The 27830-nt window shown below is 38.7% G+C and overlaps 1 protein-coding gene across 2 annotated transcripts in view; it reads right to left on the reverse strand.

Annotated features, from left to right (window-relative positions):
* Positions 1-27830, reverse strand: part of LOC128700305 (trans-1,2-dihydrobenzene-1,2-diol dehydrogenase-like) — a 43863-nt gene that overhangs the window by 1354 nt on the left and 14679 nt on the right. The window contains exons 3-8 of one of the 2 annotated variants that reach the window (XM_070096607.1): positions 19671-19834; positions 17085-17212; positions 15332-15455; positions 11735-11860; positions 7158-7312; positions 6476-6626 (exon numbers count right to left, since the gene is read on the reverse strand). In XM_070096607.1, the coding sequence (XP_069952708.1) occupies positions 6515-6626; positions 7158-7312; positions 11735-11860; positions 15332-15455; positions 17085-17212; positions 19671-19834 (809 nt within the window). In that variant the 3' untranslated portion in view covers positions 6476-6514. The remainder of the gene's footprint in view (positions 1-6475; positions 6627-7157; positions 7313-11734; positions 11861-15331; positions 15456-17084; positions 17213-19670; positions 19835-27830) is intronic. The other variant, XM_070096608.1, reaches the window with a different exon arrangement.

Genomic DNA, 27830 nt, shown 5'->3' on the forward strand with positions numbered 1-27830 from the left:
CAGGGTCAATTGATTCGGAAACAACAAAGTACACTGGTTACAGAACTTTGTTACTGTCAAGATTACGACCAGATAATCTCATCTACTACCATCATTACTGGCCACCTGCTGCTCTTAACCTACTGATCTGTGAGAAGTATTTGACATTGTAAGTCTCAATAACCCTAACTAAAGCACTGTAACATATATATTAACAGATGTGGACTTAAGCCATCATTCATACTAAAATATCGAATCTTAACTAAGTGACAGACACCTGTAACCATAAATAATATTTCTTCTACTCTACCAATAAACATTTGTGCTCCTGGAAGTAACATCCTGGGCCCACTCCAATTCTTACTTTATTTTTTTTTTTTTTTTTTCAACAAGTCGACCGTCTCCCACCGAGGCAGGGTGACCCAAAAAAGAAAGAAAACAATTTTCTTCTTATTCTTTTTAGTAATCTTTACAGGAAAAGGGGTTACTAGCCCATTGTTCCCGGCATTTTAGTTGACTTTTACAACACGCATGGCTTACGGAGGAAAGATTCTTATTCCACTTCCCCATGGATATAAAAGGAAAAGTAATAAGACCAAGAACTATTAAGATAAAATCAAAGAAAACTCAGATGAGTGTGTATAAATAAATGTGTACATGTATGTGTAGTGTGACCTAAGTGTAGGCATACTATCGAAGATACGGTACTATGCTCCACAGTCAGCCCTCCTGGCCCTATATCACTCTCTTATTTACCCCTATCTCACCTATGGAATTTGTGCATGGGGCTCAACAACAAGTAACCATCTCAGACCACTAATTACCCAACAAAAGGCTGCAGTTAGAATGATAACAAATTCTCACTACAGGCAGCACACTCCACCAATATTCAATACACTCAACCTACTCACCATACAAAACATCCATACTTATTACTGCACCTATTACATACATAGAACACTCAACTCTGATATTAACCCTCCCCTCAAACATCTCCTTGCCAACCTCAACAGAACACATGACCATAACACAAGGCACAGATCACTCTTTGATATTCCTCGTGTCCATCTCACGCTATGCAAAAACTCAATGCACATAAAAGGCCCTAAAATCTGGAATTCATTACCTGTAAATATAAAAGAAACACTACCTGTTTATAAATTCAAGTCTCTTCTCAAAGATCACTTACTCACCCAAAACCAAATAAATACTGAATAACTGAACCTTATAAATTGTATATCTTAAATGTTTCTCACAATTATATCACATAAATGTTAAACCTAAAACCCAATCTAACTTTATTATTTTTTAAATACACTACCTAACAGAATACTCCATTCTACTGAATTTACAACAATGCATGCAACCATATGACCTGTCTTTGTAATACTCACTTGTGCTTTATAGTAATCAGTTTACATTAATGTTTTTCACTGATTTCATCATTGCTTAGTTAATCTTAAGTTAATTTTAAGCCAGCCCGTAATGCTATGCATAGTATAAGTGGCTTTGGCATGCTGCTCTTATCTGTATTTTTTTTTGTACCTCTGTAAGTGTGCTCAAATTATAAATAAATAAATAAATAAATTTATGAGACAGACAAAAGACATCAGCAATCCTACCATCATGTAAAACAATCACAGGCTTTCGTTTTACACTCACTTGGCAGGACGGTAGTACCTCCCTGGATGGTTGCTGTCTACCAACCTACTACCTACTTCTTACTTTATATAAGTGATTTATCAAAAAGCTGCCCAATAACTTAAACCTTTACTGATACCACTTTCTGTCACTGCAAACAGACCCCCCAATACAGTGAACAGTGTAAATGAAATAAAAACAAGCTAAATTTAAACAACAAATTCAAATTCAGTAGTACACATCCAATGCACAAAGTATTAAAAAAGCATATAAATATTCTAAGATTCTCTGTGTGCATTAATTTACACTCCCTACCCTATATTATACTGTACATTAATTATCTGTCTCTCTCATATACAGTAGTTATATATGGGACCTAAATGACCTACATAGGACCAATGACCTAAAACTTACCACAGCAAATGCCTGCCACCTACCCTTTTATTTTAACATGCTGGCTGTCTCCCACCAAGGCAGGGTGACCCGAAAAAGAATCACTCACTATCGTTCACACCATCACTGTCTTACCAGAAGTGTGCAGATATGACAGTACAGATGTTCATACAAATAGCAAATATCCAAAACCTACCCCTTTACAGTGTAGGCACTGCACTTCCCAGGTCCAGGACTCTAAGTCTGGCAAACTGGTAAACAGCTATTATTTGTGACCACTGTCAGCCTCAGAGTTATCTCCAAGTTTTTTCATACAGCCTCTAGAGGCTCAAACCAATGACCTCTGAACAGTGAGACATGAGTTCATTTACCTGGCTATGTTACTAGCCTGCCCTTAATAAGCATTAAATTGTTTTGACAAACACACGCCATCTTGCCATACAAGTCTGAAATAGAAGCCTGTTAAGTGTCTTGCACCCTGGCAGGATTACTGGGCACTTTCTTTTAGTTTCATAAACATGCAAGATGGCAGATAAATCTTCCAAACTTTCATTAATATTCATATAATTATCTCTATTTTCCTGCATTTCTTAACCTGGATATCCTCCCAGTCCTTGGATCAAAACTAATTACCTCCCATTCCCCCAGGTGTTGTATGATGACTATGGGTTCAGTACTTTCTCATTTTACTTTTTTTTACATCATCGGTCATCTCCCACCAAGGTAGGGTGGTCTAAAATATGAAAACATATTGGTGGAATGATGAAGTAAAGGGTGTGATAAAAGAGAAAAAGGTAGCTTATGAGAGGTTTTTACAAAGCAGAAGTGTTATAAGAAGAGCAGAGTATATGGAGAGTAAAAGAAAGGTAAAGAGAGTGGTGAGAGAGTGCAAAAGGAGAGCAGATGATAGAGTGGGAGAGGCACTGTCAAGAAATTTTAATGAAAATAAGAAAAAATTTTGGAGTGAGTTAAACAAGTTAAGAAAGCCTAGGGAAAATATGGATTTGTCAGTTAAAAACAGAGTAGGGGAGTTAGTAGATGGGGAGATGGAGGTATTGGGTAGATGGCGAGAATATTTTGAGGAACTTTTAAATGTTAAGGAAGAAACAGAGGCAGTAATTTCATGCACTGGTCAGGGAGGTATACCATCTTTTAGGAGTGAAGAAGAGCAGAATGTAAGTGTGGGGGAGGTACGTGAGGCATTACGTAAAATGAAAGGGGGTAAAGCAGCTGGAACTGATGGGATCATGACAGAAATGTTAAAAGCAGGGGGGGATATAGTGTTGGAGTGGTTGGTACTTTTGTTTAATAAATGTATGAAAGAGGGGAAGGTACCTAGGGATTGGCAGAGAGCATGTATAGTCCCTTTATATAAAGGGAAAGGGGACAAAAGAGACTGTAAAAATTATAGAGGAATAAGCTTACTGAGTATACCAGGAAAAGTGTACGGTAGGGTTATAATTGAAAGAATTAGAGGTAAGACAGAATGTAGGATTGCGGATGAGCAAGGAGGTTTTAGAGTGGGTAGGGGATGTGTAGATCAGGTGTTTACATTGAAGCATATATGTGAACAGTATTTAGATAAAGATAGGGAAGTTTTTATTGCATTTATGGATTTAGAAAAGGCATATGATAGAGTGGATAGAGGAGCAATGTGGCAGATGTTGCAAGTATATGGAATAGGTGGTAAGTTATTAAATGCTGTAAAGAGTTTTTATGAGGATAGTGAGGCTCAGGTTAGGGTGTGTAGAAGAGAGGGAGACTACTTCCCGGTAAAAGTAGGTCTTAGACAGGGATGTGTAATGTCACCATGGTTGTTTAATATATTTATAGATGGGGTTGTAAAGGAAGTAAATGCTAGGGTGTTTGGGAGAGGGGTGGGATTAAATTATGGGGAATCAAATTCAAAATGGGAATTGACACAGTTACTTTTTGCTGATGATACTGTGCTTATGGGAGATTCTAAAGAAAAATTGCAAAGGTTAGTGGATGAGTTTGGGAATGTGTGTAAAGGTAGAAAGTTGAAAGTGAACATAGAAAAGAGTAAGGTGATGAGGGTGTCAAATGATTTAGATAAAGAAAAATTGGATATCAAATTGGGGAGGAGGAGTATGGAAGAAGTGAATGTTTTCAGATACTTGGGAGTTGACGTGTCGGCGGATGGATTTATGAAGGATGAGGTTAATCATAGAATTGATGAGGGAAAAAAGGTGAGTGGTGCGTTGAGGTATATGTGGAGTCAAAAAACGTTATCTATGGAGGCAAAGAAGGGAATGTATGAAAGTATAGTAGTACCAACACTCTTATATGGGTGTGAAGCTTGGGTGGTAAATGCAGCAGCGAGGAGACGGTTGGAGGCAGCGGAGATGTCCTGTTTAAGGGCAATGTGTGGTGTAAATATTATGCAGAAAATTCAGAGTGTGGAAATTAGGAGAAGGTGTGGAGTTAATAAAAGTATTAGTCAGAGGGCAGAAGAGGGGTTGTTGAGGTGGTTTGGTCATTTAGAGAGAATGGATCACAGTAGAATGACATGGAAAGCATATAAATCTATAGGGGAAGGAAGGCGGGGTAGGGGTCGTCCTCGAAAGGGTTGGAGAGAGGGGGTAAAGGAGGTTTTGTGGGTAAGGGGCTTGGACTTCCAGCAAGCGTGCGTGAGCGTGTTAGATAGGAGTGAATGGAGACGAATGGTACTTGGGACCTGACGATCTGTTGGAGTGTGAGCAGGGTAATATTTAGTGAAGGGATTCAGGGAAACCGGTTATTTTCATATAGTCGGACTTGAGTCCTGGAAATGGGAAGTACAATGCCTGCACTTTAAAGGAGGGGTTTGGGATATTGGCAGTTTGGAGGGATATGTTGTGTATCTTTATATGTTTATGCTTCTAGACTGTTGTATTCTGAGCACCTCTGCAAAAACAGTGATAATGTGCGAGTGTGGTGAAAGTGTTGAATGATGATGAAAGTATTTTCTTTTTGGGGATTTTCTTTCTTTTTTGGGTCACCCTGCCTCGGTGGGAGACGGCCGACTTGTTGAAAAAAAAAAAAAAAAAAAAATTCACCATCATTCATCCAATTGCTGTCTTGCCACAAGTGCACTGACATAGCAACTGCAACATCCCCACCCATCCTCCTGAGTGCAGGCACTATCCTTTCCATTTACATGACTCAAGTCTGGCTAACTAAATATTACCTTTTTCACATTCCAACAAGATGTCAAGCATCTATTTGTCTCCACCCACTCCTATCTAACATGCTCACAAAAGTCCACATGCTCCTGACATGCAAAACTTCCTTATCCACTTCCTCCAACTGCTCCTGGGACAACCCAACTCTTCTTCCTTACACTTCCTTCCTATCCCTCTCCGTATGTCCAAACTACTTCAACCCCTTCTGAGCTCTTTAAATTATACCCTTGGTCACCCCAGATCACTTATTAATTTCTATGCTTTGAATTCTCTGTATGTTATTCACAACAAATATTGCTCTCAAAGATGACATTTCTACTGCCTCTAGCCGCCTCCTTGCTGCACTCTTCAAAATCCATGTCTCACAAATCGATATAAAAGTGTTGGTACCCCTATACTCTGATATGTTCCTTTCTGTCTTTCCACAGATACCTCAACACACCACTCACTTTTTTTACCTCCTCACTTATTCTATGGTTCACCTCGTCTTTTACAGACCTATCTCCACTTATTCTATGGTTCACCTCGTCTTTTACAGACCTATCTCCACTTATTCTATGGTTCACCTCGTCTTTTACAGACCTATCTCCTGACATGTCCACTCCCAAGTATCAAATACAGCCACAATCCTCCATACTCCCTCACTCCAATTTGACACTCTATCATTGCCTAGACTTTTTGTCACCCCACTTGTAAGCACATAAAATGCTAAAGAAAAGATGAAGAAGATTTTTTAACACCATCAAGAGGGAGAACATGAGGCCATAGTGGCAAAGTGAGGAAGAGGTGCCAAAAGGATAGAAGGAAGTTCTTCCACATACAGAATGGTAAAATAATGTAGTGGGTTGTAATAGGTAGAAAGTGTTACAACCAATGATATTATGATAGATTAAATACAATATTGATAACAAGCTACCATGAGCATAGCTCTGCTCCTGATGCTAAAACTACCAAGTAGGTAATTATTTTACACACCCACACATATATTTTACAAATATAAGAAATGGCTTATTACCTGGTCACTGGATCTGTCTGTCTTTTTAAAAAGAAAAACCACTATTAACAAAGAAACATTATCATTACCACATATCAAGTAGCCTTTTCAGCTAGTCATTACACTGGCTTTTCATCAATAGAAGTTTTTCTTTCATATGTTTTCATGTAAAATTATCTAACTGAATACTCATGTTTATCTCTTAAAATATATCAGAAGAGAATTATCAAGTCTTAAAAGTAAAAAGATGTGTTAAAATTGTCAACAAGTATCCATAACTAACCTTCCTTAATGCAGCGCCTGACTTCAACTGCTTCATACATTAAACCCTGACTATTGCCAAAGTTGAAACTATGATTTGATTTGGGAAGTAGTGACTCGTATTTTCCTGAAGGTGACTCGAAGCTCTCAGGACACCACATGGGATAGTTAACCTGAAACACAGGAAATGTATTACAGGTCTCCCTCAACATTCGCGAGGGTTAGGGGATCAAAAGCCTCGCGAATGTTGAAAAATCGCTAATGTTAGTTGCCCCAATATATTGTAGCGAAATATAATATCATTCTGCTTCCATAACCTATTGAATCATGAACTGTCATAAAACACATGAAAACATTGTAAAATACATACATGTATTGTACATACATACATACTCCTCCCACTCATATATTTGTCCAACCTTTTTTTAAAGCTACCCAAGGTCCTATTGAAGCTAAAACCTTGGATAGTTTCAAATTTAGATTGGATAAATACATGAGTGAGAGGGGTTGGATTTGAGTGGGACTTGCAGATGAGTAAATAGAATTATCAACGCTTATTGTTTGGGTAGCATTTACTCTGTTAGTAGGTTGGATTTGTAAAGGACCTGCTTAGCTCAGTAGTGACCTGTACTTAGCTCAGTGAGGACGTGTCTAGTGTACTCTCCGTGGACTAAACCAAGATGCCCTCCATTAAGCAACTTTACCAGCAGCTTAAGGAGGAATTAAGAGTAGTGACGATGGAGATACAGCACTTGATGGAGGAAAAGAGGAATTGTAGTAGTCCTCCTGTTGTGAGTCCTCGGGTAAAGAAGGGAACCTGGGCATCATGGAACGAAGTTCCATGCTGTCTAGGGAGCGTCTATAAAGTAACAGTTTTAATTAAGTATACTACACAAGTACATACACAGTATTACTGACAGCTCAGTGACACTAACATATGGTGTCCCGACAAACAGCTAACTCATACAAATTATAAACTTAAGGCATACGGCTCTGGGCTTATTCTATACAATATCAATGTACACAACAGTTGAACATAAGAACTATACTTAAGGATGATAAATGATTACAATGCATTACAAATTAAGATATATCACATATTATATTATTTGACAGAATCAATGATTGCATAGTACAACAAAAGAGATTAACAAAGAAAAAAAGAAAAGAGAAGATCGATCGATTGATTTGTAGTCATGTGATCTACGGATTCTGAGGAAGGATATGTACAAAGAAGTGTTTAACTGAGAAAGCAGACTTGGTGCACTCAAGTTTTTTACCGTTAAATCTCAGAATTCAGAGGGAACGTGAACACAAAAAAAATTTTGAACATCAATAAGCTGATAAAGTAAACACACAATCACAATACTCTCCAGCCTGGGTTGTCTCATCTACAGAGATTATTTACATTTAACCCCAACTCTGCTAGGGTGAGATTTACATATGTAGAATGGTTATCATCTCTGGGGGGATCAAATTCTATTGCAATGGTTAACACATGCCGTGGTTGAGGAGGATCTGAATTGGCATTTACAAATGATACTGAGTTTACTGATTATACCAGGTAAAGTGTACAGTACGGTTATTATTGAAAGAATTAAGAGGTAAGAGAGAGGGTAAGATTTCGGATGAGCAAGGAGGCTTTAGAGTGGGTAGGGGATGAGTAGATCAAGTATTTATATTGAAACATATATGTGAACAGTATTTAGATAAAGGTAAAGAAGTTTTCATTGCATTTATGGATTTAGAAAATCCATATGATAGAGTGGATAGGGGAGCAATGTAGCAGATATTGTAAGTATATGGAATAGGAAGTTACTAGATGCTGTAAAGAGTTTTTATGAGGATAGTGAGGCTCAGGTTAAGGTGTGTAGAAGAGAGGGAGATTACTTCCCAGTAAAAGTAGATCTTAGACAGGGATGTGTAATGTCACCATTGTTATTTAATATATTTATAGATGGGGCTGAAAAAGAAGTAAATGCTAGGGTGTTGGGGAGAGGGGTGGGATTAAATTATGGGGAATCAAATACAAAAGGGAGTTGACACAGTTACTTTTTGCTAATGATACTGTGCTTATGGGAGAGTCTAAAGAAAAGTTGCAAAGGTTAGTGGACAAGTTTGAGAGGGTGTGTAAAGATGGAAAGTTGAAAGTGAACATAGATAAGAGTAAGGTGATGAGGGTATCAAATGATTTAGATAAAGAAAAATTGGATATCACATTGGAGAGAGTATGGAAGAAGTGAATGTTTTCAGATATTTGGGAGATGTCAGCGGATGGGTTTATGAAGGATGAGGTTAACCATAGAATTGATGAAGGAAAAAAGATGAGTGGTGCGTTGAGGTATATGTGGAGACAAAAAACGTTATCTATGGAGGCAAAGAAGGGATTGCACGAGAGTATAGTGGTACCAACTCTCTTATATGGGTGTGAAGCTTGGGTTGCAAATGCTGCAGTGAGGAGGTGGTTGGAGGCAGTGGAGATGTCCTGTCTAATGGCAATGTGTGGTGTAAATATTTTGCAGAAAATTCAGAGTGTGGAAATTAGGAGGTGTAGAGTTAATAAAAGTATTAGTCAGAGGGCTGAAGAGGGGTTGTTGAGGTGGTTTGGTCATTTAGAGAATGGATCAAAGTAGAATGACATGGAGAGCGTATAAATCTGTAGGGAAAGGAAGGCAGGGTAGGGGGTCGTCCTTGAAAAGGTTGGAGGGAGGGGGTAAAGGAGGTTTTGTGGGCGAGGGGCTTGGACTTCCAGCAAGCGTGGGTGAGCGTGTTAGATAGGAGTGAATGGAGACGAGTGGTTTTTGGGACCTGATGAGCTGTTGGAGTGTGAGCAGGGTAATATTTTGTGAAGGGATTCTGGGAAATCAGTTATTTTTATATAGCCAAACTTGAGTACCAGAAATGGGAAATGCAATGCCTGCACTTTAAAGGAGGGGTTTGGGATATTGGCAGTTTGGAGGGATATGTTATATATCTTTATACATGCTTCTAAATTGTTGTATCTGGGTGCATCTGCAAAAACAGTGATTATGCATAAGTGAGGTGAAAATGTTGAATGATGATGAAAGTATTTTCTTTTTGGGGATTTTCTTTCTTTTTGGGTCACCCTGCCTCGGTGGGAGACGGCCGACTTGTTGAAAAAATAAAACAAAAAAACTTGGGGATTTCTCATTACTTGTTGTGTACATAGAGAATAACAACAATCAGGCTGTTCGTCTGGCTGGTTGTAAGAGGTAGAGGGTACAGAGTCAGGAGGATTGTCAGAGTCTGTCACATTTGTCTGGATATTAGAAACATCATCCTTATTGCATACTAACTTCATATCATCTAAATGCTATTCTTTATACTGACCAGTACTGGCATGTTCGACTACTTGACTTGGACCAACAAACTTTTGATCGCGCTTAGGCATTGCAGATGTTTTATTAAAGTTAGTCAGCATAACTCTCAAACCTACTTTAATTTGAGTTGGCTTTGCTCGAGTATTAGTGACTTTTGCAAATTCTGCTGTTGATTTATGAGTTGTTATATTCTGTTCCAAAACTAAATAATAATCCTGATGATTTCATAACAACTCGTACCAGCTTAGTTCAAGGTGTTTTTAGAAAAATCCAAGAAAACAGTATATACTTGTGTTGTATATGTACTGCCGAAGCAAGTATGTATACAGTATTACTGACAAAGGTAGTTAATAACATAGTTAAGGCAGTTCATAACATAGTTCAGTTAGTTCATAACATAGTTAAGGTAGTTCATAACACTGTTAAGGGAGTTAATAACATACAGTTAAGATAGTTAATAACACAGTTAAGGTAGTTAATAACATACAGTTAAGGTAGTTAATAACATACATTCAAAATAGTTAATAATATACAGTTAAGGTAATTAATAATATACATTTAAGGTTGTTAATAACATACAGTTAAGATAGTTAACCCTTTCAGGGTCCCCAGGCCCTCTCCGAGACTTGTTCTCAGGGTCCCCAAATTTAAAAAAAAAATTATTTTTTTTCTTATGAAAAGATAGAGAATCTTTTCCTGATCATAATGATACCAAAAGTATGAAATTTGATGGAAAACTTACGGAATTATGCCCTCGCGAAGTTAGCGAGATGTTTATGCATCGGTGATTTTGCCCACACTGAACCCTATTTTTGGCCAATTCCAGTGTACTAGTCTACAAAAATCATAACTATTTTGCTAGAACTCCATTTTTTCTATTGAATGAGTACAAGAAACCACTTCTTTGCCAATTTCAACTATCCAATACAGTGGTCAGAATTTAGCAATTTTGCCAATTTCACACAAATTTCTAGAGATGCCAATTTCCGAATAGGGTCCAGAATAAACAAAGACATTCCTGGTACTAAAATAACAAGTTCTCTGTTCGTTAGTCACATCCCCAGGCCCCTCTTATATTTCTTTGGCTTTCCACTTTGAATTTTTATTCTTACAAAAAATAGAAGATTTACTGTTATGCAGACTACTGCATTAGTGTAGAAATGGTATAAATAATATCAGCACACTTGTGAAAGAATATTAGACTCACCAGTTGACGTGTATTGGACGCTTGGCATGATTTGTTTACTCTTGAACTTCGGTAAAAATTGATCATTTCTGCTACTTTGAGCTCAATTTCAAGGTACTTTTCATTGTAAAACCAGTCAAAATCATCTCAATTTCTGTAATATGTCTTCCAATCTATAAAATGAGACCAGGAAAACTAGAATGCAACAATAAATACCATACGAAAATACAGTGCAAAGTCGCTGTTTTAATCCAAAAACATGGTCAGTTTTTTTTTCTCATTACGCACTGTGTGCTGCAGAATTTTTTTTTATACTGCGCACACTGATCACACAGACCCATTATTTCATATGTAGGCCTACCAGCTTTCTTTCACTAGATTTGAGGGCACTAGAATTTAGGCGTACTAGTACGTCAAAAACCCTGGGGAGTAAGCCGTATTAGTATGGCCGAAACCCTGAAAGGGTTAATAATATCCAGTTAAGGTAGTTAAAAACATATAGTATCGAAGATTCACTGTGATGCCTCTCTGCCAACTCATGATTATGATGCACTTACCTCTGCACTCCTGGCAGATATATCAAGTCTTATCCTATTGTAAAATCAGTTTTTATGGAAAGGCCTAGTGTTAGTGTAAACAACCACCCACTGCCAGTTGCCTCATGGACACATCCAATACTATATCTGTTTCATCAACTAGTTTTTTGGTCTCCTTCGACACCTTTATTAGTGACAATCAAACTGATAGCACTAACCTTGATGGTGCCCTTGGTGCCAATGACAAAAGCTTCTGAAGGCAGGTCTGCCCTGATGGTGCTAGCCAGTGAGGCCAAGCGTCTTCCTGAATATACGAGAGTGGTGCTTGTTGACTCATCTATACCCTGCCATAAGAAAGGGTTAACAATTTATTAAAGGTTAATAAATAGTGGAGTGGAAACAAATGGTTTTGGCCCTGATGAGATGTTGGAGTGTGAGCAGGGTAATATTTTGTGAAGGAATTCAGGGAAACCAGTTAGTGAGACTGGAGCCCTGGAGGCGGGAAGTACAATGCCTGCACTCTAAAGGAGGGGTTTGGGATACCTACTGTTTGAAAGGGCATCTTACTGTTGTCTCTGCACACCTCCAGCAAGACAGTGGTAGTGTGAATGATGGTGAAAATGTTTCTTTTTTGGGTCCCCCTGCCTCAGTGGGAGACAGCCAGCATATTTGAAAAAAAAAAGTAGTTGGGTAGCAGCTAGTGTATATGTTAGGTTAGATTACATAAACCCCAAAAATGTATAATTTAATGAAAAAAAAAAAAGACAATAAATGAATGTGACATGTCTGGCAATGTGAGTCAATATTTATTAACATTTGGGCAACCAGGTGCTTGTCAAATGCCTTGCCATTTTTTTATTCAATTTACTTGTATCTATACCTTTTTATTTTTTATTATTTTTTTTTTTTTACACAGGGTTTGACAAGGTTAAGGATCCCTAGGTTTATTGACAAGCTATTTACAGGTTAAGGATTCCTAACTTTATTGACAAGCTAAGAGCTGTTACCTACATCAGCTCATTTGAAAGCATTTTTATTGTTATGAGACATACAAGTATGGAACAGGATAAAGTTGGAGCCATCTGTGGGCCAGCATTTTCATTTGATCAACTGACTTTATCTCGTTGACATCATAATGCTGTACGAATGTGTTCCATACTTGAGTCATCCTGGGGATAAATGATCTCAGATGAAGTGATGTTCTGAAGAAGGGCACAGCCAGAGTGAAGTTGCTACTTTCTACCTGTCTTGTGGTATAGAAGCTTGCTTCATGCTGTCCTCGAAGTGGATCCAAGTGTAGTACTTTGACAATATTGGCCTTGTACATAACAGTAAGGCCACCCACATCCTTCCTGTGTTGAAGGCTCTGCTGAAATAACAGATCTATCCAAGATGGGTCCTGGCAAGAGATGAGACATCTTGCTCCGTTCTCTACTAGGCTCTGTCTTTTTCTAGGTTCTTTCCTTCTGCATTCCCATTTCAACGTGCATACTGAATTATTCTCATGTTTTCTATCTCTTCAATAATATAATATTATAGGTAACTGCTTCTTTAATCCTTCAACTGTCCAAACGTAGATTTACGTTTTCAATCGTAGCGTTCCGACCTTGATTTTCTCCATAAGAAAGCACGTAAAAAAACATAGATCTATGTTCAGAGCCCTACGAGAGCGAACGTAGATCTACATTTGGACAATTTAAGGGTTAACATACAGTAATTAGAAATAATAAATTTAATTCTTCAGCAAATATTCAGAACAATCTTCCCAAAAATCTCTAGCAAATAAATCTGAAATGTCTTCTTAAAGATTCTGAAATAGCCACAGCTTGAAAGTGCAGTATGTATGTACAGCATACATTTGCACCACAAAGAAGAGAACAAGTGGTGATCAACAAGCAGCAAGTGCTGGCAAGCCCAGTTGAGGACAAAAGTGAAACCCAGGAAGAATGCATGGAAGCCTTGCAGGAAAACAGAAAAAGTATGAGAATTAGAGGGCTCTTATTTCGAGATGGGCACAGACATCATGATCCAATGATGACAAACAGCCACAACATCTTGACTGAACTTTTGTCCAAGGGCAAATTCTCTTCTGTGTTGGGAACACTGGTTGAGGCTTTCCTCACCAGGGAAATCTGTATACTCCTTGTCTCTATCTGCCTGTAAGTTGAGCCTGCCCCTAGTGTTGCAGACGTTTAGTGATAAACACACTTCTTTGGTAGGTGGATAGAGATAAAATGGTGGGGCGAGGGGAGGCTGGTGTTGGCCTCACCCAACTAATCTGACTTTGTCATGGATCACTCCATTGCAGTCTGCTGGTAGGTTAAATGCTAATCTACTAGTGTATTTTCTGTCTAAACTTGCAGTCCTTTTGCAGATTGCGGGTTAAACATGCACCAGAGGGTATGTACCCTTCACTCCTGGGCTACTTTCAGCCTTCTGGTGATTGACTGCATGCATGCCTTTCCATTATCACTGAGTATATTGTGCTTTAGCACATTCACTTGCTGGGATCAGATGGTTGGGGAATAGGTGAGAAATAAGTTGTTAAATAAACCATACCACGGGTGGGGTTTGAACCCGGGTCAGAGAGTCTCAAAACTCCAGACCGTCAGGTTAGTCACTGGGCCAGCTAGCTTCAATAAGATTTGTCCAACTAGGTATATTTCTACACCATAGGAAGGTTAGCATAGGCACCACTGTGTCCACAAATGCAAGTTTTCACAGACGAATCTCCCACTAGTATGGCTGCGACGAACTCTAGCTCAAGTCCCCTCAAAGCTGTCAACATGACTCACGAAATCCTAATGACACGATTGCAAACAAACCATACCACGGGTGGGGTTTAAACCCGCGGTCAGAGAGTTGCAAAACTCCAGACCATCATGTTAGCCACAAGGCCAGCTAACTGCCCCAGTGGATTCATACCCCACCCGAGGTATGGTTTGTTTGCAATCGTGTCATTACGATTTCGTGAGTCATGTTGACGGCTTTGAGGGGACTTGAGCTAGAGTTCATCACAGCCATGCTAGCGGGAGATTCGTCTGTAAAAACTTGCATTTGTGGACACAGCGGTGCCTATGCTAATCTTCCTATGGTGTAGAAATATACGTACCTAGTTGGACGAATTTTATTGAAGCTCGCTGGCCCAGTGGCTAACGCGACAGTCTGGAGTTTTGAGACTCTGACCGCAGGTTCAAACCCCACCCATGGTATGGTTTGTTTGCAATCCTGTCATTACGATTTCATGAGTCGAGTTAAGTTGTTAAATTCCAGTTAATGATACCAAATGGTCATCCCAGGACTCATCAGGCAGGCACTTATTCCTGCTAGTTGAATCACTCTTGAGGATCAACAACTGTCCCTCAAGAGTCATCCACCCTTTTTGACCAGGAGGTAAGGAGGATTGCCCATATGTCTTGACTAACCCATGAGTTGAACATGTACCGCCCTATATTCTCTGGATATTTGTAAGTCAATTATTATGTAATGACAGTCTAGTACATATTATGTGATCACATTGCTAATAGTAGGCAAGACAAAATTTGAATTTATGAGTCTTGCAGTAAAATTTCAAATACTAGTATGTAATAATTGGTATAGCCAAAACAGTGCAATATGCAAATACAGTAGTTTATCAAACACTTTTACTGAAGATAAAATTAACCAAAAAAATAATATAAAAAAAATAATGTGAATACTGTATTACTGCTATGCATGTTCACTCAATTATAATTCAAATCAGCTTTAATGGCTCTGCAAATATACAAATATATACTATAAACTGTGAATAAGCCAAATTATTATGAAACACTCACATGAGCACTCAGGTGTCCACCAGCAAGCACTTTCTCAGGCTTTTCGCCTCCCATTACCAATGTAGCAAACTGCACTGTATAAATTCCTAAATCCAAGGTGGTACCTGCACCTAATTCCCTTTTTCTGTAAGAAAAATATATAATTTGTGGTCATACACACACACAGACACATTTTTTTTTTCAACAAACCGGCCATATCCCACCAAGGCAGGGTGACCTTAAAAGAAAAACAAGTCTTTCTTTTTAAATTTAGTAATTTGTACAGGAGAAGGGATTACTAGCCCTTTGCTCCCGGCATTTTAGTCACCTCTTATTACACACACGACCTACGGAGGAAGAATTCTTTTCCACTTCCCATGGAGATAAGAGGAAATAAAGAAGAACAAGAACTATTAAGAAAATAGAAGAAAACCCAGATGGATGCATGTATATACAGTGGTCCCTCGCTTTTCGTAGTTCTCGGCAATCGTAAATTTCGCCAATCATAGGGGTATTTTCGTACAAACATGGACTCGCTTTTCATAGGTTGACTCGCGAATAGTAGTTCGTCCGGGACGCGTATGCATGGTGTGAGCCGGGGCGGCCTCCCTACCCAGCCAGTCTGGTATTGTTTATCAGTGAGTGAAGGTCCCCTCAAGTGCTCCTACGAAATATTTCATAATATTCCACTCATTTTAGTGCTTGCAAGTACTAAATCAGCTACCATGGCTCCAAAGAAAGCTCCTAATGCCAAGCCTGTGGTAAAGAAGGTGAGAAATATGTACAGTGACAAAGTCTTGGGCCATTTTAGGGAAGTGTTAAAGAGATGTCAGAAACAGAGCTCTCTCCACAGTTACTTTGTGAGACAAGACTAGAGTGACTCTCAAGGTGGTCCAAGTGGCATTAAGAAACAAAGAGAAGCAACCCCAGAGAAGCAATTGGTACCTGAGGTGTTGCTGGAAGGGGATTCCCCTTCCAAACTGTAAACAATCCAATCTCTCTCCTCCTCCAGTCTCCCATACACTAAGAAGAATCTCCAATAAAGGTAAGTGTTAAGCTATTAATGTTTCATTCATCATTTCCCATTGTATTGTTTATGTACTACATGTATATTTCATGTAAAAAATTTTTTTGTTTTAATACCTCTGGGTGTCAGGAACGGATTACATGTAATCGTATTTACATTATTTCTTATGGGGAAAATTGATTCGCAAATCGTAAATTTCGTTTATAGTAACGGCTCCAGGAACGGATTAATTACGAAAAACGAGGGACCACTGTATATGTATATGTAGTGTGACCTAAGTGTAAGTAGAAGCAGCAAGATATACCTATTATCCCGGATGTTTATGAGACAGAAAAAAAGACACCAGCAATCCTGCCATCATGTAAAACAATTACAGGTATCTGTTTCACATTCACTTGGCAGGATGGTAGTACCTCCCTGGGTGGTTGCTGCCTACCAACCTACTACCTAGGATATTTATTTATATTTTAATTAATTCTGAGCATAATTTGTTTAGTGAGGGGGATGATAGTGTTAACAAACTCATAATGAAGGGACTGAGAGTTATGGTCACATAATCAATTAATATTGTGAGGATCATTATTTAAAACGGAGACAATACAAGAAAGTTATGGTAATCTGAAGGGGATAAATGATGCTTATATATAAATATATACACAAATGTGTAAAGACTAACCATACTAAAGACTTACGTCTTTCTATCCACATTATACAAATGTATAAAAACAAACCATACTATAGACTTACGTCTCCCTATCCACATGCTCCAGTGATTTACCAAAGGAGGACAGGACCTGCACAACGTCTCCAATCTCTCCAGCCTTGATCCTCTTTGTCATTTCGTGATACACAGGGAAGAATCTTGACCACACTGCCTAAAGGGACACAAAAATCACAGATAATTGACACTATTCACAAATTGTTCATCAGTAAACACACTGGATAACTGAAGCCAGCAAATAAGTTCTACCCAGAGCAAAATGTAGTTGTTTGCCTGAAATGCTCTTCATAACTAGAGGCTTTCCCTATACAGGAAGGCCCCGCTTTACGGCGTTTCACTTTACGGCGTTCCGCTAATACGGTCATTTCAAATTATGACCAAAACTCGCTATACGGCTCCCCCCACTTGACTTTCTAATACGGTCACCGCGCCCCACCTTGTTTGTTTACATTCTTCGTGAGCTCGGTAAGCACTAAGTCACTCCATTTTGTCTGGAAACTCCAAAATTTCAAATGTTTTTAAAAGTTATTTCATATTTTATATATACTCTGATAATTATACTTATGTATACCTGTACTTAAATAAACTTACATACTGTGCTGGCATGCAGGTACACATTAAAATCAGTAAGAGTGTCTTATGTCTCCAGACGTCATATTAGTAATGATAATAATCATCGTCTCATTTAAATGTCGTATATTACATTAAATACACATTTTCATTAATCCATCTATGATATTTTTTCAAAATTATATAATAAACACGATACATAACATAAAAAGATGTTAAATACACCCCACAATAGAATAAATAAACATAAATATGAGATGTGGTAGCAGACGACTTGCACAAGTGATGCCATATTAGAAATGCTAATAATAATAATAATAATCACCGAGTCTTATTAAATGTTGTATATTACGTTAATATACACATTTTCATTAATCCATCCATGATATTTTTTTCAAAATTATATAATAAACACGATACATAACATAAAAAGATGATAAATACACCCTACAATAGAATAAATAAACATAAATATGAGATGTCGTAGCCAGATAACTTGTACAAGTGATGCCAAGAATAACATTTTCTCTAATCTAACATAAGAGAAAATGTGTTACTGGGGGTAACTGTAGAAAATTATTCCTTTCGTATGTATGTAAGTTCATTCAGGTATACACAAATACAGTTACATAGATTATCATACATAACAACATATGTGTAGAGAACCTAGGATAACCCAAAAAAGTCAGAGTGACTTATTTCCATTGCCTTCACTCAGAGCATCATTTCTTCTCAAAATGAAAATGATGTTACATGAAAATGGGAGTGTTCTTCTTTATTTATTCTACCGTATCAATGTAGAGACAACCTGTACACAATGTAACTTGTACACAAACCAGACGTGTACACTTCGTTTACAAAAGTTACCTTCGCCTGGTTTGTTTACATAACTCTGTGCCTGTCCTCTCTCATGCATTCATTCTTTCTCTCTCTCATTTATTCATTTTATCTCATTTACTTACTCCTGACCCTACATTAAGACTACAAATATTTTAAGGTAAGTAATGAGTGAACTGTATATACATTTTATCGCTCTGGGATGCTTAAATATCATGGAATATATGTGTGGGTGGGTTGGCCTGGTATGGTAGCCCGGCTGACTACCATACATACCACACTTGATTTTTTACAATAAATACTACTCATCTCACCCTATATTTTAAGGTAAGTAATGAGTGAACTGTATATACATTTTATCACTCTGGGATGCTTAAATATCATAGAATTGTATGTGGGTGGGGTGGGCTGGTATGGTAGCCTGGCTGACTACCATACATACCACACTTGATTTCTTACAATAAATACTACTTGTCTCACCCTAGATTAAGACTATAAATATTTTAAGGTAAGTAATGAGTGCACTATGTGTGTATTGTACTTTTTATTGTTTTTTGATGCCTGGTTCTATTGCTAACTTAATATATGTTAGTGTAAACTTGTTATCTAGTGTTTGTATGCATTTGTAAGTGGAAAAAAAAGGGTGTTCCACTTTACGGCGGTAGCCTGGAACCTAACCAGCCGTATAAGTGGGGCCTTCCTGTATACAGCCTCTCCTCACTTAACGACAGAGTTCTATTCCTCAGACCAAGTCGGTAAATGAATTCATCACTAAGCGAGGAGCATACTATAATGGTAGTGGGTTTGTGTCAATCATCTTTGATACTGTATTAATGTCAATTTTGCAACATTTATAACATTTCTGGTATATGTATTTGTAAATGTTTATAGAGTAGTGTACTGTATAATGTAATAAACAGAATAAGAGGAAATCAGCTCTAATATACATTATTTAGGTATGCATACTGGTCAGAGAGCCAGTCGTAAGTCCGAGTCATCGGTAAACAAGTACGTTGCTAAGCGAGGAGAGGTTGTGCTATTAGATGTCGTAAAGTTTTTGCAATAACTAAGTACATCATGGAAATAAATTATTATTATTATTATAATAAAGAGTAGCCTGCCACCTTGCGAAACCTTCAATGTTAAGGTATGGAAAGTAGCAATATGTATCACAATTACTGAACAATTACAGTAACACAACTAACCTCCATCAGGAAGACCTTCTTCTCTTTAGCAAGCTTAATAAGCTGCTTAGTTTCCTTGACACTCATACACATAGGCTTCTCACACAGGACATGCTTCCCAGCCTGGATCATGAGGGAACCCACAGGTAGATGATATGGATGAATTGTGCCAATATACACCACCTCTGCCAAACATATTTTAATTAGCTGCAATATAACACATATATCTACATACTGGACAGATTGGTAAGCTAATAATCACCGACCCCTACAATTTAATCTATTATATAATATTTATACTGTATTCTCTAACTATATCCAATATAAATGTTTTCACTATCAGAATAGTGCACATTCCTCTAGACATTCCTATCCCTGAGCAATCCAATATACAGTATTCTTCCTTATCAAAAACTTTTGCTCACATATTGCATATTTATCCATCCATTATATACATACTAAAAATTTTTGGACAAAAATCCAAAAATTATAAGAATGGAAGTAGGACGGACTGCATGTGCAAAGGCTGTGGACAATTTTTAAATATTACATAACTGCAATTTACCATGTACAAATATTATCATTAAGAGTTGTTTGGCGAGTAAAATTCTGCTCATGTGAGCATTTGTATAGCAATGGGTGGTCAGTGACATCTTCATAGCAGAGGAGAGATTATAATAAATACTGCCATCTTAGATTCAAATTCAAATTCAAATTCAAAGTTTATTCTCTATAAGGATTACAATGCTGAGTTTACAGCATTTGGTTATTGTGTGGTTTACATGTAGTAAAATAATAATTACAGTGTACCACTAGAACTAGCATGGCTAGGCATTTCGGGCAGACTTAAATTAAATCTTAAGTTTAAAATATTACAAAATTATGAGGTAAGTTGGTATTATGGCTAAGTGACTAAATACTAGTTTGTGAGTTTAGCAATGTGAATGCTTTTGTTTTGGCACTATACATAGTTTCAGTATTGGAGTATCACAGGCCAACTTATGACTAGTTAAGATTCATTATTTTGAGATTGAGATTGATATTTCTGCTTATGGTCAAATGGATGAGTGAGTGTAAGTGTTGACCACCAGGTGGTATTCGGTATTCGTGTAATTAGTTGACAGGGTGTATCAGGGAGATAAGATGTTTTCTGATGGTAGTTTTGAAGGTGATGAATGTGTCTGCAGTTTTAGAATTTTCAGGTAGGGTGTTCCAGATTTTAGGGCCTTTGACATACATTGAATTTTTGTAAAGGTTTAGTCAGACACGGGGAATGTCATAGAGATGTTTGTGTCTGGTGTTGTGCCTTTGGGTTCTGTCACAACTATCAAGAAAGCGTTTTAGGTCAAGGTTAATATTGGAATTTAAGGCCCTGTAGATGTAGATTGCACAGTAGTAAGTGTGGATGTACTGAACAGGGAGTAAGTTTAGATCTATGAAGAGTGGGGGGGTGTGTTGCCAGGGATGGGATTTAGTGATTATTCTTACTGCGGCTTTTTGTTGGGTTATTATTGGCTTTAGGTGTGTTGCTGCAGTTGAACCCCAAGCACAGATAGCATAGGTGAGGTATGGATATATAAGTGAATGGTATAGTGTGAGAAGGGCAGTTTGCGGCACGTAGTATCGTATCTTGGAGAGGATCCCAACCATTTTGGATACTTTTTTGGTTATGTGTTGGATATGGGTGCTGAAGTTCAGGTTGTTGTCGAGGTATAGGCCTACGAATTTGCCCTCATTATGCCTGGCAATTAGAGTGTTGTTGATCTTAATGTTAATTTGCACATCTCCTGCTCTGCTACCAAACATAATGTAGTAGGTTTTGTCTGTTTTATTGGGGGATGGGGCATCGCCTGCCAAGTTTTTGTTTTGGTGAGTGTTTTTCGGTGCAAGTTGGGGCACGGGTCCCCAGGTTTTTCCGGGGTTAAATCATGTATTCTCCGCCTGTGTTCCGGGGAATACAGGTTCAGGAACCTAAACCCCAGAAACTGGGGTTTTTTTATCTCTTTATGCACCCCTGGGGGTTTTTTCGACATTTTCTAGGTCAAAATTTCCCCTCCCCTGAAAGATCGGTGGGGCAGCAATATTCCAGCCTAGATAGAAAAAGGGAATCCTGAAGAGTGTCATCATGGGCTTTCCTAGCTTTAAAAGGCCTTGGCATCCATCCTGTTTTTTTTCTATAGAATGCATTGATAAAATGTTATGGCCCTTTTGAAGGTAAAGGATCCTCCAATTTGACCCCCTTCCAGGTTTTTTGGAGCGGGTGTTTCCCTTTTTTAGGCCAGAATTTTTTTTGGGTTTTTCTGATAAAGGGTTTTTAAATTTTTCCAAAATATCTGAGAAATTTTGAAATTTCCCCTAATTCCAATTTTTTCGCCCACTGAAAGATTGGGGCTGATGTCCCAGCCTGAGTGTCTGCAAGGGAAACCCCGTTATGCGGGTTTTCGGCCCCGCAAAGGAAGACACGATGTGGCTGACACCCTTTGCCCCATGTCGGATATGGGGATGAAAAATTGAGGGGAAACGTGCCTTGGGGAACAGGGGGCCCCCGTAGTTGCCTCGGACTTTACCGGGGACCATCACCGTGTTCTAAAGTGAGGAAATTATAGATCCATCAACCGATTTTTCCCCGGGTTACCCTTTTAAGTTTTTTGGGCGCTAACCCCTTTTTGGTCACATTTTTGGTTTAAGGCTTTTTGAAAAGTTCTATATTAATTCATTTTTTTATCTTCTAGTGCATTTGGGGACCTTGTCGTAGTGACCCAAATTTGGAGACAGACGGGACCCAACTTGTTCCCCATGTTGCCCTGGGTTGTGTAATTGATGGGTTTTTAGAGGGGAGGATTTTGGTTTTGGGACCCTTTCTCAAAGTTTTTTTATAAAGGGGGGGATGTTAGTGATGGGGCCCGTGGGTTTTTGTTGTTGCTTTACTGCCCCCTTTGGAGGGGGGGCTATGCCTGTTTTTTTTGTAACTGGGGGACCCCCTGGTTCATGCCCCCTCCAAGGGAAAAGGTTTTGGATGGGGTTTTTGGCAGTTTTGGTGAACACAGATTTCCCATGAGTCTGGCCCTGGGGCAGATTTATGGGCAGCCATTTATCGCTGTTCGGCCATTTGCTTGGGGAAAAACATCGGATAGGTTTTTTGGAACTAAATTTTTGTGGCTTCTCAAAAAAAAATTCATTTTGATTTTTTGACCTCAGTCTGGTTGAGCGGTTAAAGTAAAAACTGGTCATAGGGGGACTTGAGTAGCTCCCCTATTTTGTTGTCATCTGTGAGGACCCATCTTGTTTTTTGGGGGGCCCAATACTGACGTTTGTTCTCGACTTTGTTTTTGGCATAGGGGGAAGAAATATTTTGGGTTTTTTCATTTCATTTATTTTTTTTAGTTTTTCCCGCGATTCCTGACTCATAAAGTTTCCCCTTTAGCTTGAGTTGAAAAGGTTATTTCTCTGACCTTCCCCCAAAGATTTTATTTTGGGACCTTTTTTAAGCCTTTTTTTCCCTTTTCGCCTCAAAGGAGCCCCCTTTTCTCTTTTTTTTACATCTACTCCTTTTTTTTAGAGGAATGCCGGGCTTTTACTCAAAAGTGCCACCAAGTTAATCTGTTCTAGGCAACGTTGGGGCCTGTGTTGCTTGGGTTATCTTCCTGTTTATATTGGTTGGGGATTTTGGTTAAATTGGTCCCACTTTATTTTTTTTTGTTATTGAAGTTGAATTTTGAATGCCCCCCTTGTGAGTAGTCTCATTATTTTAACGGGGGCCCCAATGAAAATTTTGTCTGAACCCCAATTATGTTGTGATCTGAGTATATTTTTTTTGGGATATGGTGACATTTCTTATCAGATCATAAATTTTTAAAAGTAAAGATGACCCCCAGTGTATTCTCCGTCTAGTAGGCCCCTATTATTTTTCTTTTAAAAATTTAATTTTGTGGAGATTTTAAAAATCGGGGGTGTAAAGGGCCCCAGAGCTGCCTCCCGGGGGGTTATTTGCAACAATATTATTTTAACCTCCATTTTAGGGCCCGGGGGAAATCCCCAAAAGATGGGGGCAGGAGCTGGAAAATTTTCCCCGAAAAAATGGTCAATTTTTTAAAGCTTTCCTGGAATTGCTGGGATGTTGCATCCGGGGGGCTTGTAGATTCTACCACAAAAGACTAGGTTTTGGTTCTCAACCTTTTCTGCTAAAAAATTCCCCATCATAAAATTTGAGGCATTTTGCAGTTTTCAAAAAGGACTCTGCAATGAGTAAAAACCCAAACCCCCCCCCTTTTGCCTGTTACTCTGTCAACATCTGTATAGGAAAAATTTGGGGCCCCCATTTGTTTTCCAATGATCCTTTTTTGGGGGCTCAGGAAAACGCAAATTTCCTTTGCCTTTGAAACAGTCCATGGATGAAAGGTATTTTGGGTTTTTTGTTGCTGGGTTTTTGGGCCCCTTTTATTTGCAAAGAAGAATGTGGGTTTGGGGGTATTGTTGGTACCCGGGGATTTTTTTCCCCGGGATTAGTATCTGTATCTTTTGGGTTTTGGAAAAAACCCCCAGGGGTTTCCCCCCAGGAATGACTGGGTTTATGTTGATTTCTGCCATTTCCCGGTTTTTTTTTCCCTTTCCCGGGACTAAAAACCCTCCCCCTTGAGTGGCTGTGGCTACCCAGGTTTTCCCATGGCCTGGAGTTTTTTGATTTTTTAAATTTAGATGGGTGTGCCTGGGAATTTGGGGTTTTAAAATTAAAAACTTCTTTTCCCGGTTACCCGAAGAGGGCACACTTTTAGGGGGAAAAAACTTAAGGAAGGGGTTTGCATTTTCCCTTTTATATGGGCTTAAAATTTTTTTTAGGTGGTCATAGTTTTACGTCCCCCCCCCGTTTTTCCAGATACGTCTGCAGAACCAAGGTAGTATGTGCACAGGCTTCTCCGCTTTCCTGGGGTTTTTGTCAAAATTCCCGTTTATGGGTAAGCCCCCTGTCTTATTCCATTCCCCCACCCAACAATGGAGCCCCACCAGTTGTTTTTAAATATCCTTCACCATAGCGGGGGAGTCCTCTTTTTTTATTTTTCCCGTGGGATTTTAGTTTGCAATATTGGTTTTATCTTTATCTTTGACTACACCCTTTTTTCCCCCCACGGGTCCCCGTCCCCCCGGGGGCCAGGCAATTTCCCTTCCCCCGAAATTCCACTACCCGGGGCAAAATCTCCAGCTTCACCCCCAATTTTCTCCTAGGGCAAACACCCCCGTTTACCAATTTCTGTCTCCCAGGGAAACACCTCCAGCCACCCATTAAGTTCCCCCGGGCAGCACTTTTCAGCCCCAATTTTTCTGGGACTACCAGGACATCACCCCAGCCCACAGTTTTTTGACCACATGGCCAGTATCATGGGGAGACCCATTCCCGCCGACTTTTGTTCCCATCTGTTAGAAAGCCCAGGTTGTCTATGAAAAAACAGCTTTGATGTTATCCTCTTTTAATACCCTTGTGATTTTAAAATCCACAGATTTTTTTCATTTGGGGATACCCAAAAAAACTTCCCCGTTTTAATACTTTCTTTAGTTATTCTTGGGAAACTGCACACAAGGAAGGACACCCAAATTTCCCCAAAAAAGACAATTTATCCATGTGGGAAACCCGTTTTTGATTGGGCTGGAGACCACACAGAAAACTTCATAATGATTTTAGGTTGATTTACGTAATTTACCAGCAAACCTCTTGAAAACTTATTAATAAAACCCCCTTTAAAAAGAAACTCAGCCATTTGTATTTTTTTTTAACCAAGGGCAGCCACCGGGGTTCCCCGATTTATACCATTTTTTGGGTTTTTAAAGGGTATAGTCTAAGTAATTTGTTAAGAAAAATGTCTGTCCAGTCATCAATACCATTGGCCTTGGAGAATTCTGTAGCCCAGTCAACAGTCTCTAGGTCAGCTGTGAACTTCCTTATTGAGGCCTCATCATGGAGTCTAAATGAAACTTAGTTGTATTCAAGTGGTGGTTTACTAATGTTTGTCAAGAGGAAGGTAGGGTAGTGGTCTGTAGTGCTATCTGTGATTATCCCTGATTTAAGGGGGGCTAGTATATTGGTCCATATGTGGTCTATTATGGTTGCACTTGTTTCAGTGAGCCTGGTTGGTTTAGTTATTGTTGGTATGAGAAGTGTGTTGTTCATATTGTTGATGAAATCAGTTACAGGCTGATCATCTAGTAGGCCAAGGTTGATGTTGAAGTCTCCAGCTAAGAGAAGGTGGTGCTTATTCATTTGTCTGTTAGTTATTAATTCCTTTAATTTCTCACTGAAATTTGGGATGTTTGTGTGGGGTATCCGGTAAATGGCACCGATTGTTATAGGCGTCTTAAGGTTTTTTACAGTAAAATTAGCAAAAATGTATTCTCCATATTCATCACTAAAGCAAGTGGTGCTAATACAAGATAATTGGTTAGAGTAATAGATTGCAATACCACCCCCAACTTGGTATGGTCTGCAGTTGTGGATTGCTGTGTATCCTGGTAGAGGGTAGATATCTATTGTGTCCTGCTTAAGCCAGGTCTCAGTAAGAATAATGCAGGAGAAGGGTGCCTTAAGTGATTCAAGGAGTGCCAGGAGGTCATCATAGTGTTTGCTTAAGGACCTGATGTTGTAGTTAAGTACTGATAGACTTTTAGCATTGTTTAGGATAGTACTGGCTTGTGATGCTGTGTAGTAAAGGCAGTTACTTTCCAATAGGTTTTGGTTGTGTGTCAGATTATGGAGGTTTAGATCAGGGTCAACGTGATCAATCATCTTCTAGGTTTAAATTATGGTTATTTATATCCTGAGTTGTGTGTTGAGTTTTAGTACTGGTATCTGTAGTGGTGGGAAGTTTGGACAAGTATATAGCTATAGCATTTTGGTCATGCTTGTAGCTTGGTTGATAGCCTCCTCAGCTTACACACTGAGGGATCCGTGATCGATCCCCAGCATGGGTGATATACTGGGCATGTTTCCTTACACCTGCTGTCCCTGTTCACCTAGCAGTAAATAAATATTTGGGTGTTAGTTGACTTGTGAGTCACAACCTATGAGACAAGATTAACCATTAAAGTTTCCCAAAATGATCTGCATAACCATGGGTTTCCTATGTCAATGATGTCAGCTAAGTCTAAAAGTTGCATTATGTAATTGTATTAATAAATATTATTATTATTATTACAGTAGTACCCTGAGCTTCGAGCTGCTCCTAACTCAACCAATTATGTAAGTGTATTATTGTAAGTGCTTTTGTAAGTATATTTTTGGGGGACTGAAATGGATTAATCAAATTTACATCATTCCTTATGGTAACAAATTCGTTCGGTAATGGCACTCGAACAGCCTTCTGGAACGAAGAAAGTTCGAAACTTGGGGTACCACTGTATTATTATTTAATGTAGCCACTCAGAGGGTTGAGATGTAACTGTAAGAAATAAAGAGGACCTATTAACAAGGACAATAATTAGAGATGTGGCCCTAAGAAAGGCTGGAGGGAGGAAAGGATAAAGGAAGTTTTGTATGCAAGGTGCTTGTACATGAAGCAGGCATGTGTGAGCATGTCAGATAGGTAAAACTAGAGGCAAGTGGGTTTTATAACCAGATGTGCTGTTGGAGTGTGAGCAAGGTAACATTTATGAAGGGATTCAGAGAAACCGGTTAACAGAACCCAAGTCCTGGAGCGGGAAGTACAGTACAGTGGAACCTCAGTTTTCGTATGCTCTAGTTGGAGAAAATTATCTATAAAATGTATTTTTTGTTAATATTTTTGGGTGTCTGAAATGGATTAATTGGTTCCATTCAGGACACCCAAAAATATTAACAAAAAATAGAATTGAACCCCGGATCTAAGTGTGAGCTGAGTGAGCTAGCGACTGAGTTAAATTCATAATTTTTTAAACCCATTTTGAAAGCAATTGTACCTTGTGTCTCAATTACCCAGTTGGTCTAAACTGACCACTCCTGTGGTAATCACTTAGGTAATCTGAAGCACCAAAACCAGTGGGTCTGTCAGCATGATGTGTGGAGGCTCAATCCTGTTAGCAATTTGCAAAATAAAAGCTGCATAATGTAGCCATACTTAGTTTGCTGTACTTGTGGCTCAGTAGTACAATAAACCCTTCATATAATAGGCTTTGGAAATAGAGAATAAAATCTGTTTGGTTTAGTTGATTTGGAAATAA

Source organism: Cherax quadricarinatus, chromosome 54, assembly GCF_038502225.1.
Source record: "Cherax quadricarinatus isolate ZL_2023a chromosome 54, ASM3850222v1, whole genome shotgun sequence".
Taxonomy (NCBI): domain Eukaryota; kingdom Metazoa; phylum Arthropoda; class Malacostraca; order Decapoda; family Parastacidae; genus Cherax; species Cherax quadricarinatus.